The sequence below is a fragment of the Delphinus delphis genome, chromosome 13 (genome assembly GCF_949987515.2).
Source record: "Delphinus delphis chromosome 13, mDelDel1.2, whole genome shotgun sequence".
In the NCBI taxonomy this organism is placed as follows: domain Eukaryota; kingdom Metazoa; phylum Chordata; class Mammalia; order Artiodactyla; family Delphinidae; genus Delphinus; species Delphinus delphis.
This window is the reverse complement of record NC_082695.1, coordinates 38,362,638-38,376,834: the sequence shown is the minus strand read 5'-3', so window position 1 is coordinate 38,376,834 and position 14,197 is coordinate 38,362,638. Positions and strand designations below refer to the sequence as shown.

General features: G+C 43.2%; 1 protein-coding gene across 1 annotated transcript in view; it reads right to left on the bottom strand.

Annotated features, from left to right (window-relative positions):
- Positions 1-2,870, bottom strand: part of MIB1 (MIB E3 ubiquitin protein ligase 1) — a 114,989-nt gene extending 112,119 nt beyond the window's left edge. Inside the window, exon 1 of the mRNA XM_060028778.1 lies at positions 1,783-2,870. Within this exon, the coding sequence (XP_059884761.1) occupies positions 1,783-2,011 (229 nt within the window). The 5' untranslated portion in view covers positions 2,012-2,870. The remainder of the gene's footprint in view (positions 1-1,782) is intronic.
- Positions 2,871-14,197: the final 11,327 nt, after the last annotated feature.

Sequence of the window (14,197 nt, the reverse complement as noted above, 5' to 3'; positions counted from 1 at the left end):
GACAACATGAATATCCCTTCAGAAATTGCTGTAGTACAGGATTTGTTACACTTTACTTTTACCCTGGAAAGATATTTAAAATTCCCCATAAACCTACAATTACTGATCCCAAGATGCCTCCAAATTATTGAGCTCAAACTTTAGCTTGAGCTAGCAGGATAAAATTTTAAGAGTGTGCAGAAACAGGAATATGCCCCATACAGTGTTGTAGGAGGGTAAATAGGGAAAATGTCTTCCCAAGGCATTTAGTCAACATCTCTCAAAATATTAAATATGTGCACTTTTTGATGCAGCAATTCCACTTCCAAAGTACTCAGTACACATGCACAGGATATATGTACAAAGAGTCATTCAATGCATCACCGTAAATAAGAAAACCTGAAAGAATACAAATGCCCATCAACAAAGCACTGGTTAAATAAATTACTGCATCCAATCACTGTAATATTATGCAGCTATGAAAGAATAAGGCAGACATCTATGTGCTAACATGGAACAATCACTAATAGGTACTATTAAGTTAAGAAGCAAAAGTACAGAAAAGAATATAGTGTATTACCACTGGGCCTTAAAAGGGTTGCAGATTTACAATACGTTAATACATATGCTTGCCATGAGTATTCTGTAAGAACACACAAGAAACTGGTCCTGCACATAAATCCTCTGCAATGTTTAAAAAGCCAGCAAAGAAACACAATTTTATCAATTATCTATTCAAAACCTGAACTGCCTTGTGTTAATTTCCTTTTTATTGGTGCTAACAGTAACTATGTACCTATTTCAGGATTTGTTAGGTTTTGCCAAACTCAATCATAAAGCTTTAAAAATAGTTTATTTAAGCATTCTGAAAATTATCAAATTTTAAATTTGAAACTATTTCCTACTGAACAGAGTACCAAGGATAAATCTATGTGAAAATGAACTCGATTAAATTATTTTGAGAGCAAGCTTTCAGTTTATCATATTATATAAAAATCCTAGAGTCAATAACAAACAGTGCCCTGAAATTTGGTGAATCAAGAAGGACACTGACTCATTGCTGTGTTAATGGATAAGTCTCTGATATAACCTTACAAATGAACTGAGACGTTAAAAGATATCAGGTGTCCCCTATACCTATCTTCCACTTGAAAAGAGTATTTAACACAAAGAAAGGGTTCAACAGCTTAGGCTGTTTTTCCCTCTATTGGTATAAAGATACACAACGAAACAAAATGAAAAATCATTCCACAGGGTACTAAGTAGCAGCATTCAGCTACTGAACTCCAAGTCTTTCCATGTGTTAGATGAGGAGGAAAAAAGGCTATCGCAACAAATCCGAGGTACCAACGGCCCCTCGGCAATTGTAACCGGTCAACTAAACACCATATGGCAAGGCAAGCCTCCCTTCAGACACTCATCACTCGGTGACTGATTAATTTCAATGCCTTATTAGACAGGCCTCTCTAGACCCCTTCCCTAGAGGAGAAAGAGGAGGGGAAGTGTCTGCGGTCTTCCCGGTGCTTTGTGCCTTCCAGGCTTGAAAGCATCCCCATGATGGTGCAGCCATCATTCCCCTTGGGGATGGGACGGAGGGAAGAGAAGAGGGGTCTTTTTTGTAAGTTTTTGTTTACCAGGTATTGAACCTAAAATTCCCTTTGACTCCTTCCCCGCTCCCTCCAGCCAGGCGCTGCACGGTAGGCGTTCCACCACGGGCTTCTCCCAGGCCTCCCGACGCCCCCGCACCCCGCCTCGCCCCTGCCCCCACGCGCGCAGGCCCCGGGCCAGGTGGCCGCCGCTTACCCGTGGGCGCGCTGTCCAGGATACGCAGGTCGTAGGCCCCGGAGCAGCGGTAGTTGGCGGCGGTGCCGTTGTCCCACACCACCACCACCTCCTCGGGACTTTCGAAGCTCCGGACCGTGCCCACATGGCCCTCGCCACCATCCTGCTTCCCCCACTTCCAGTCCGGGCCGCGCACGACTCGGGCCCCGACCCCTTCCACCATCACCCGGTTATTCCTGGAGTTACTCATCGGGGCCCGAGCGGTGGGCTCCGCCGCCGCCGCCGCCGCCGCCGGGGGACCCGTGAGGGAGTTGGGCCCGGGCCGGACTCTCGGCGCCGGCGGGGGCGGCAGCGAGCCCCGGGGGACGTGAGAATAACTCACGGGGGCGGCGGCGCGGTCCCCTCCGAGCCCAAAGCCGCTCCCCAGCCGTCGCCGCCGCGCCCCCCGCTCGGACTGAAGGCCGGACTGCAGCAGCTCAGAGGCGGCGGCGGCGGCGGGCGGGCAGAGAGGATGGGGCCGTGGGCGGGGACTCCCCCGCTTCCTCCGGGCTCCCTGGCCGGGCTACAGCGACGGCCGCCAGGAGACCACGCTCTCCCCCGACCGGGAGCGCAGGGAGCACAGGGGGCCGGGGGAGGTTAACCCCGGGGAGACGGCGCGGGCGGCGGGCAGCAAGCTTAACTGCCGGCCTATATTCTCCCCTGGGCCCTCGCTCCGGGGTGGACGCCCGAGCGCCGGCGCCGCCTCCTCCCCCGTGGGCAGTGATGGTACCTGCCGGCGCCCGGCGAGCGCCCGGGCCCAGGCGCCCCCTTCTCTCTGCCCCCGCGCACGCCGCCGCGCTCCGCCCAGCAACAGAGTCTCCGCCGGGCGAGAGCGGCGCCACATCCGGGTACTGGCGCACCGAAGGCCGCAGCAGCACGTTGTCTGAGGGATTAGGACAGGGCTCCTCAGTAACAGTACGGTGGAAGGGTTTTGGAGAGTCGCGCGACTGAAGAAAGCAGAGAAAATCGTTCCCTAAGCGCCTTGCCAAGGCCCTGTGAGAGTACGCATGCGCAAGTGTTGGAAAAGCTAAGGGGCAGACGCCCAGCCCCAGTCTGAAACGATTGGAGGGGCGGTTCCCTGGAGTTGTTGCAGATCGGTTGTGCCGCGCGTCCCATTGGCTGTGAGGGAAGGGGCGGGGCAAGGAAGTGCGTCTGGCCGATTTTTAGGTGGGACTGGAGGCAGTGAGGATCCGGATGTGGTCTGGGCTGCTGAAAGCGGTATCTCTGGTGAGGTCAGTCTTTAAACAAGTTGTAGAGTATCTGGATGTACTAATTGTGAATTTGGGATTACATAACGTTTTAGTCTTTTTGCTTTTAATTTTTATTGGAGTATAGTTGATTTACAATGTTGTGTTAATTTCAGGTGTACAGCAAAGTGAATCTATTATACATATACATATATCTACTCTTATTTAGATTCTATTCCCATATAGTCCATTACAGAGTATTGAGTAGAGCTTCCTGTACTATAACAGTTGGTCCTTATTAGTTACCTATTTTATATATAGTAGTGTGTTTATGTAGTTTTCTTTTTTAACGGGGTGGGGAACAGGACAGATTATGACACAGATTAAGGGCAACCTGTATTTCTGTATATGTAATTTGAAAGTATTTCAGACCACAGTGGGTAATTAGTGATGTGTTTTTAAACTGAGCAGAATGTTACTGAATGATGTGTGTCTTGCCTTTATGCGGAGTCAGGGTGGTAAGTAGACTCCAAACAGCACAAGCTCCTGGGAGAGATTTTACAAGCATATTGCCCATTTAACAACATCTTGCCCATCCATTACATAATTCGGCCCCCAATCACAGAGTGGTTTCTGGCTGGTATTACTTAAATGACATCATGGTGTGTAGGATTTAAAATCATTTGTTCACCGCCCACACGGATGCATCGTTAGCATACTGTTGCTTTTCCTGAGTCAAGGGAGCAAGGAATACTCCAGCAGTATCGAATAATCAAGTGGAAAGAAAGGGTGTGTTAAAGAGTAACCAATGGAAAAAAAAAAAGAGTAACCAGTGAATGATTATGTAGTGAAATAAATGTTCTTAATTTTTCATGTCAGTGAAACAGGAAAATACCAGTATGGAATCCCAAAGGCCAAACAGAGCTTATTTTAGAAACTAAGCAGTTCAAATATTTGTTCAAAATAAGCAGTCAAATATGTACTCTATTTCAAAGCATTTTCACCCTGGAAGTGTTAAATGTGCTATTCTTTCTCTGCCAACTCTTTCTTTTCTCTCTGGGTTCTTTTCTGGTTTCCTTCTTTTCTTGTTCACCTGTTAAATTGATCACATGCATTAATAACTTGATAAAAGATTTTTAGAAAAAAATATAGCCACTGCACAAGTTATACTGTGGTTGACTTTGTAAAGTAAGCTAACTCGAGAAAAGGCCAACTGAGATGATAAGACAATAGTGCAACCTTGCATTTTACCTCAAACCCAGTTTATTGATAATGGCTTTCCATATGTTTGATTGTGTTTATCTCACCCAGGAGTTTTATACTTATGAAGACATCATCTCATATTTAGACAGGCTTTTATTCTCAATACCAGAGATTTGTTATAATAACTTAGAATTTTATTTGTCCTTAAAATGGAAAAGGATCTCAAGAGGTGATCTAGCCCAGTGGTTTTCTTTTCTTTTCTTCCCCCATCCCTTCCCCGCCGCTTGACAAATCCTCTGTTCTTACCCTGACCTGTAACAGGAGCTAGGCGCTCTAGATGAAGCAATTCAGGAATTCCCCGGCGGTCCAGCAATATAGCAAGGCTGGTACCTGCCTGTAGTCTTCCCTTCCTCCTGCCTTTGCAGGGGCTCTGCAGAAACTCATCAAAACCTCTGGAGTACCACTGAGCACAATTAATCAAATTAACCTAATCCACATATTTGATAAGAAGAAAATGAGGCCAGCACTGATTAAGTAACTTGTCCAGGATTTCAGAAGAAGTTAAGAAAAAAGCAAAAACTATAACCCATATAATACTGGATGAATTTATATATATTAAACAGTCTCTTATCCATCCATCCCCTTATTAAACACATTGTGAATTTATAACACTATCATGTTGCTAAGACTATTTCAAGGCCCTTAAATTAATTCAGTTTGCCAATGGTCTCTAAATATTTTTGATCATACATCCTTTCAGTACAAAATTTTTGAACACGTACTTCCAATATGTGTACTTATTAATGTATAACTTATATATGTATTAGCATGTTACATGTTATATAATATACTCAAAAATAGAAATTACAAGAGGATAAGATACCAAAGAAATAGGAAAGTTTTCATACTTTCTTCCTTCACTCCAATAGATCATCTCCTGCATCCCTGGATGTTTAAATTAGTATTCTCCAAAGTAGACACACCACAACAACAAGCTCATAATTACAGAAAATAGATTGGTGGTTGCCAGAGGCAGTGATTGGAGGGTGGGTGAATAGGGTGAAGGAGGTCAAAGGTACATACTTCCAGTTATAAAATAAATAAGTCATCGGGATGTAATGTACAGCATGATGACTATAGTTAGTAACACCATATTGTATATTTGAAAGTTGCTACAAGAATAGATCTCAAGGGGCTTCCCTGGTGGCGCAGTGGTTGAGAGTCCACCTGCTGATGCAGGGGATACAGGTTCGTGCCCCGGTCCGGGAAGATACCACAGGCCGCAGAGCGGCTGGGCCGTGAGCCATGGCCGCTGAGCCTGTGCATCCGGAGCCTGTGCTCTGCAACGGGAGAGGCCACAACAGTGAGAGGCCCGTGTACCGAAAAAAAAAAAAAAGAAGAAGAATAGATCTCAAAAGCGCTCATCACAAGAAAAATAAATTCTGTAATTATGTGTGGTGACAGATGTTAACTTATTTTGATGATCATTTTGCAATATATACAAATATCAAATCACTAAGTTGTATACCTGAAAGGTTGTATGTCACTTATACCTCAATAAAAAAAGAGTCTGGGAAATGAGAAGGGGGAAAATAATTGGTCTTATGCATAAAAAGTGTTGCACAGGACTTCCCTGCTAGTGCGGTGGTTAAGAATCCGCCCTCCAATGCAGAGGACTTGGGTTCGATCCCTGGTCAGGGAACTAGGTCCCACATGCATGCTGCAACTAAGGAGCACACATGCCCCAACTAAGACCTGGTGCAACCAAGATAAGTTAAAGAAATAAAAATGAAAAATACATAAGCTTTTTTTAAAAATGTGTTGCACATTGAATTATATCCTCCAAAAAGATAAGCCCTGATACCTATGAATATGACCTTATTTGAAAAAAGAGTGTTTGTAGATGTAATCAAGTTAAGGTAAGGTCATACTGGAATAGAGTGGGCCCTGAATTCAATGACTGGTGTCCTTACAAGGGAAGGGAAAAGGAGATTTGGACGCACAGACATGGGGACGAAGGCCATGTGACAGCAGAGGCAGAGATTGAAGTGATGCTCCTGTAAGACAAGAATGCCAAGGATTGCCAGCAGCCAGGAATAAGCAAGGAAAGATTCTTCCCTACTGCCTTCAAAGAGAGGGCACAGTCCTGACAACACCTTGATTTTGGATTTCTAGGCTCCAGAACTGTGAAAAAATAAATTTCTGTTGTTTTAATCCACGGAGTTTGTGATAATTTCTTACAGCAGCACTTGGAAACTAATACAACAAGAAAGGAAGAAAATAAGCATAGCTGTTACTGTCCTCATTGCTGTTACTGCTCACAATACCATAGTTGCTATTTATAACTCCCTCTTTCCATTACAAAGCCCACATTTCCTTTTCCCTCTGCCAACATGTCAACTGACTGTAGTCCCATACCTGGCAGGTGGTCCAAATCTTCATTTTTGAAGGACTTCACTCAGTTCTTAGTGGGTTGTTGTACTGTGATAATTAATTTTATGTGTCAACTAGACTGGGCCACAGGGTACCCAAACATTTGATCAAACATTATTCTGGGTGTATCTGTGAGTGTATGTGTGTCCGGATGAGACTAACATTTGAATCAGCAGACTGAGGAAAGCAGATTTCCCTCCCTAATATGGGTGGGCCTCTTTTAAACAATTGAAGACCTAAATAAAACAAAATGTCTGAATAAGAGGGAACTTCTCCTGCCTTACTACTTGAGCTGGGACATTGGGTTTTTTTCTGGCCCTGGACTCAGCCCAAAACATCAACTCTTCTTGGGTTTGAGTCTGTGGACTTTTCGACTGGACCTTACACCTGTCATCGGCTTTCCTAGTACTCAAGCCTTTGGACTCAGTCTTCACGCATTAGCTCTCCGGCATCTCCAGCTTACCAACTGAAGATCTTTGGGCTCCCTCAGCCTCCATAATCCATGAGCCAATTCCTTATAGTAAGTCTCGCCATTATATATAAAGATGTGTCCACTTATATATTATCATACATTAATAGTATATTTTATATATTTGTATATATTATATATATGAAGATGTGTGTGTATACATGTATACATCCTATTGGTTCTGTTTCTCTGAAGAACCCTAACTAATACATGTAGTCTACTATTAAGTTTTACTAGAACATAAATGAACTATTCCAAAATGTACCCCCAAAGAATCTCTAGATTCCAAACACAGTCCTTTCTTAACCTTTTCGGTAGCAAGAATCCCATTTCCACTCAATAATTGGGACCCATCCCTCAGTCAGTACAGTTAACTCTCTTCTGTGCTTGTTGGTTTAGTGGTTTGAAAAACCCAAAATGTTCAAGTGTCAGTCTCAACCTCCAATTCAGTGGAAATATTTTGGTATCCTCTGGTGGAAACACTCCTCACTTGGGAAATAAGTTCTTATAACCAGTAAAACACACAGGTGTAGAAATAGGAATCAAAACATTGTTTCCAGGGTGGTTGTCTACTAGTGTAAGAATGAAAAGAGCCATGTCAACCCCTTGATTCCTGAACCTGTTGACTATGACTGTGGGTGCACCATCTATTGGTCACATGTCCAAAGCACATATCTCAGTTGGTGTTCCATGGTCAGGCATTTAGTTTCAACCACAGCCTAGAAGAAAGCAGGAGCTATTTCTCAAAGGGAGAATACTTATTGAAAGAAGAGGGCATAATTTTGAACTAAACCCTAGAGTTTTGCACTGGGATTCTACTATCAACATCTGACAGAGGATTCATATTGTATGACAGTCTGTCACAGACATGTAACAATATGGGCCTTGCTGGGTCATATGGCCCACATGACAGAGAAGCTTGCCCTGCAGTCTGGGCCTGCTTCAGAGTTTTTTCTTATTCTAGGAACTACTCAAAACTGGCTTGTACAAAGCAATATAAATGTGATATATCTTGTCTCTAAAATACAAAAAGGTTCAAGTGTTTTTACCTCTTTCTTAGCAGCTAAAGGTACAATTTGCCTTTTATTTTACAGAGGATATTCTGATATGCCCCAGACCCCTGGACTCCTGGCAACTTTATCAAAGTGATAGGATCTAAATTTTCCTAGATGATCTGCCATCCATTGGTATTCATGTGTCTTACTAAGGCATCTTGACACTTCTGGCCCACCAAGTCAAATCAATACAATGTCATCACTGTAATGGACCAGCATGATGTTCTGTGGGATGGTAAGGGAATCAAGGTCTCTACAAACTAGATTATGACAGAGAGCAGTAGACTTTACCTAGCCCTGAGGAAAGACATTGAAGATGTGCAGCTGCTCCCGCTAGATGAAAGCAGTATGTTTGTGATGATGCCTGTCAAGTTGTACTGAGAACAAAGCACTTTGTAGATCAGCAATAGCTGGAGCTACACATTGATATGCTGCCTTAGAGAGACCACCTCTAAAAACAGTAGCTACAATTGAGTCACCACCTGATTAAGTTTGTAATAATACACGAGAGCCATCTTCCTTTGCAGGCTAAAGAGCAACTTAAATGGTGGGGGGGGGGGCGGTGATAGGAATTACTCTCCCTGCATTTTTCAAGTCTTCGATGTTGCACTAATCTCTGCAACTCCCCTAGGGGTGTAATTTGCTTTTGGTTTATTGTTTGATAAGGAAGGGCAGTTACAGGACTTCCATTTGGACTTTCTTACTATTATGTTTCCCTCCACAGATGAGGGAGCCAATATGCATATTCTTCCAGTAGCCAAGTATGTCTGTTCCAACTATGCATTCAGGAGCTAGGGAACTAACCATAGTTAGTTCCCTGAAATCATTGTGCAGTGTGCTAGAGCCAAAACTGGATTAACCACGTGACCTCCATAAGCTACCACTCTGACCAATGGATTCCAGTGGCTACTTGGGTGCCCACAAGGATTGGCATACTCGTAGCCAGTATATAGAAACTCCTAAAAGAGAAATTTCCCTTTCCCTAGTGCCCATTCACTCTGGAAAATGGCTGCTGGTTTTGAGGGGGGAGAAAAAAAAGGAAGGAGAGTTATAGGATACATTTTTGGCTGTGTCACAGGGCTTTCTCAAAAGCAGTGTACACTCAAAAAAAAAAGGAGGGCATGTAAAAACTGGCAAAATCTGAATAAAGCCTACATCTGAGTTAATAATACTGTATCAATGTCAGTTTCCTACTTTTTACAAGGTACTGTGTTTATGTAAGATATCATTGGAGGAAACTGAGCAAAGGGTACACAGGAATTCTATACTATTTTTGCAACTTATTATGAGTCTTAAACTTTTAAAATAAGTAGAAAGAAAAAGAAAGAAAGAATGAATGAATGAAAGAAAGGAAGGAAGGCAGGAAGGAAGAATCTAAGGGGGACATGAGGGTTCAAGTTTCTCAGATTTGTCTGAATCCAAATGCCTTCATTCTAAGTCTCAGGGTCCCAATCTATGCCTACAGAAGGGATTCTGGGTCCTCAATGATACTGCACTGACGAGTTAACCAACCCTGGTACTTCCTTACTCTTTTGCTTCTAGACTTCTTTTATATGAAAACAAAAATGTCCTTCTTGTTTAAGTTGTTTTCAGATCCTTCTTGTTTATTTGTTTTGTTTTGTTTTTTTGGCCGTACGCGGGCCGCTCACTGTTGTGGCCTCTCCCATTGCGCAGGCTCCGGACGCGCAGGCTCAGCGGCCATGGCTCACGGGCCCAGCCCCTCCGCGGACTGGAGCACGAACCCGTGTCCCCTGCATCGGCAGGCGGACTCTCAACCACTGCGCCACCAGGGGAGCCCGTTTAGTTGTTTTTGTAACTCAAAGCTGAAAGCAGTCCTAATTCAAGTTCTTGACTCATAATTAGATATAATACTTTAAAATTTTACTCTCTAGTGATTTCCATCCTCTTCCTTCCTAAAATTATTTTTTCTGAACAATCAAAAGAATGTTATATTAGTTGGACCTTTTTGTTTCAAAAGACAGAAAATTCAACTCAAATTGGCTTAACCAAAAGGGGAAATCTCTTAGATCATATAACTGAAAGAAAAAAAGAAAAAGAAGTTCTAGTTTAACATGCATGTTTTGTCTTAGGAGCTCAAACGACATCTTTAGGATTCAGGTTTTCTCCATTTCTCATTTCTGCCTTTCCTTTTCTTGGCTTCCTTTATAGTCTAAGTGGCCTCAAGCTCCTGGCTTCATTCATCCTTACTGCTAGAAGTTCTAGCAGAAAAGAGGTTCCCCGCACCCTCCCAACACTCTCAGCAAGTCTCCTTGTGAGACAGTGACTCTGAATGGAAAGTGTACCTATCCTTGAATCAAACTCTGAGGTCATGATAGGCCTGGGTTTCATGTCACTCTTGTTAGATGGGGTGTCAGCTCTACCCAAAGCAGTTGGTCTAGCAGTAGAAGCAAGGATACCAGTGCCAAAGAACGTGGAATAAGAAAGTGGAATAAATGCTCGAGAAAAAAAATATGTTTTGGAAAATGAATACTAATGACTACATTGGAACATATCATGCAATGCTTAAGCTGAAATTGTTTGAATTCTGAAACAGATTCAGAGGAAATCATCTGACATTTTAGACAGTGTCAACCTTTTGAATGGAAACAATGTGGTAGAATGAAACGAGCACTGAAATGAAGAGACTGGTTCTAGCTAATGCTGAGGCTTGCCAGCTCTGTGAGCCTCAGCAAATCACCTAACTTCTCTGATCCCAGTTACTTCACCTGTAAGATAAAGGCATTAATAATATTTGTACATATAATGGTTCTTGGTTCATATCTTTAACATATCCCAACATGCTTACGTTTGAGAACCGCCAAAGTTTGGGGTCTAAGGAGTCACTGCAAGCATTTCTGTGGCCAAGCTTGTCAGAAACGCAGCCTATAGGGGCCATAAGCTTTGACATGCGTGCCATGCTGGCTCTTGAAGGCACTCAGAAGTAGGGACAGTATCAGCCCACACACCTGTTGCCTGTCAGAATCCGTCTTTGGGAGCAGAGGCACACTTGCATCATCCCCACATCTCCTCCGATCCCAGCCAACAAACAGCGCTTCTTTTCTTTTGTCCTTCCAAATTAGATTCATCAACCATGAGAACGTGATATGTAATGTAAGAAGACTCTTGTGACATCTTAGATTTTTTAAAAAATTAATTAATTTATTTATTTTTGGCTGCGTTGGGTCTTCGTTGCTGCGCGCGGGCCTTCTCTAGTTGTGGCGAGTGGGGGCTACTCTTCATTGCGGTGCACAGGCTTCTCGTTGCGGTGGCTTCTCTTGTGGCACAGCATGGGCTCTAGGCGTGTGGGCTTCAGTAGTTATGGCACGTGGGCTCGGTAGTTGTGGCTCACAGGCTCTAGAGTGCAGGCTCAGTAGTTGTGGCACACGGGCTTAGTTGCTCCGCGGCATGTGGGATCTTCTCGGACCGGGGCTTGAACCCATGTCCCCTACATCAGCAGGCAGATTCTTAACCGCTGAGCCACCAGGGAAGCCCTGTTTTGTTTTGTTCTGTTCCCAGGAAGATGAGAGAGTGATCCTTCCCTCCCTGTTGGCATGTATTCAGATGCTCAACATATAAATTCCAGCAGTTCCTCGTGTTACCATGAACCCTTTTGAGTCCTCTCAGGCATTCCATCACAGAAAAAGTTGCCAACTGAGAGTGAGTGCAATTATAAGTCCTAGTGCTAAACCATACAAACTTTCCCTTATATATTACTTCTCTACCCCCTAGATCCACCACACTTACAACATTTCACAGGCATATTCTGATGGGAAGATGAGAGATGGGTGATGGTGATGGTTGCATAACAGTCCGAACACAGTGAATGCCACTAAAGTGTGCATTTAAAAATTGTTAAAATGATAAATGTTATGCTATGTATGTTTTGACACAAGAAAATGACACAAGAATTACAATATGATCCAGCAATTCCACTCCTAGGTATATATCCAAAGAAATTGAATGCATTCACTCAAGCAAATATTTGTATGACAATGTTCATTGCAGCATTATTCACAATAGCCGAAAGATGGAAACAAGCCAAGTGTTCAACAGATGAATGGATAAACAAAATGTGGTATATACATACAATGGAATATTATTTAGCCATAAAAACAAGTGAAGTTCTGATGCTAGAACATGGGTGAACCTTGAAGACATTATAATAAGTGAAATATGCCATACAGAAAAGGATAAATATTGTATGACTCCAGTTATATAAGGTACCTATAATAGTCAAATTCACAGAGATAGCAAGTAGATTAGAAGTTACCAGAGAGGTTGGTGGAAAGGCAATGAGGAGTTATTGCTCAGTGGTTACAGAGTTTCTGCTTGGGGCAATGAAAAAGTTTGGGAAATGGAAGTGGTGATGATTGCACAACATTGAAAATGTAATTAATGTCACTGAATATTACACTTAAAAATGGTTAGGGACTTCCCTGGTGGTGCAGTGGTTAAGAATTCACCTGCAAATACAGGGGACAGGGGTTCGAGCCCTGGTCTGGGAAGATCCCACATGCCGTGGAGCAACTAAGCCTGTGCACCACAACTACTGAACCTGCGCTCTAGAGCCCGCAAGCCACAACTACTGAGCCCGAGTGACACAACTACTGAAGCCCGTAAGCCTAGAGCCCATGCTCCTCAGCAAGAGAAGCCATGCAATGAGAAGCCCATGCACCGCAACGGAAAGTGGCCCCCCACTCGCCGCAACTAGAGAAAGCCTGTGTGCAGCAACGAAGACCCAACGCAGCCAAAAATAAATAAATTAATTAATTTTAAAAAAATGGTTAAAGTGACAACTTTTGTTATACGTATTTGACCACATATAATACATATAATGACAGCACATGTATTTCTACATAAATATGTATTTATTTATAGTTTTTTAAAATTTATGATGTAGTATACTAAAAACCATTGAATTGTACACTTTAAGCGCTGTAATTGTATGGTATGTGAATTATACCTCAGTAAAGCTGTTTTTAATGCTATTTATTATTTTGTTTTTGTTTGTTTGTTTTTTGGCCATGCCACATGGGTTCTTAGTTCCCTGACCAGGGATTGAATCCGTGCCCCCTGCAGTGGAAGCGCAGAGTCTTAACCACTGGACCACCAGGGAAGTCCCTCAGTAAAGCTGTCTTTAAAAACAAGGCAGAGATTGACTGAATGGATAAAAAATAATTACAAAACATGATCCAACCATACGCTGTCTAAGAGATTCACTTTAGTATCAAAGATACAGGGCTTCCCTGGTGGCCCAGTGGTTGAGAGTCCGCCTGCCGATGCAGGGAACGCGCGTTCATGCCCCGGTGCGGGAGGATCCCACATGCCGCGGAGCGGCTGGGCCCGTGAGCCATGGCCGCTAAGCCTGCGCATCCGGAGCCTGTGCTCCGCAACGGGAGAGGCCGCAACAGTGAGAGGCCCGCGTACTGCAAAAAAAAAAAAAAAAAAAAAAAAAAAAGATACAAATAGATGGAAAATGAAAGGATGGAATAAATATATTCCATGTGTATTAGTTCTCTATGACAAATTACCACAACCTGGGTGGCTGAAAACAATGGAAATTTATTCTCTTGCAGTTCTGGAGACCAGAAGTCTACAATAAGGGTATCAGCCAGATTAGTTCCTTCCAGTTGCCGAGGGAAAATCCATCCCATGCCTCTCTCCTAGCTGCTGGTGGCTGCTAGTACCCTTGGTACTCCATGGCTGGTAGATGCATCCCTCCAATCTGCGCCTCCATCTTCACATTGCCATCTTTCCTGTGTGTCTCTCAAATATCCCTTTCCTTTCTCTTGTAGGATCATCTATCATTGGATTTAAGGCCCACCTTAAGACCAAGATGATTTCATCTCAAGACCCTTAACCCAGCTGCAGCAAAGACCTTATTTTCAACTGAGGTTACATTCACAAGTATCAGGACTTAGACATATCTTTTTACAGTCACTATTCAACCGACTGCAACATGCAAATAGTAACCAAAAGAGAGCTGGGTAGCTAGATTAATAGCTTAAAATAAAAACTTTAAGTAAAAAATTGTTACGAAAGACAAAGAA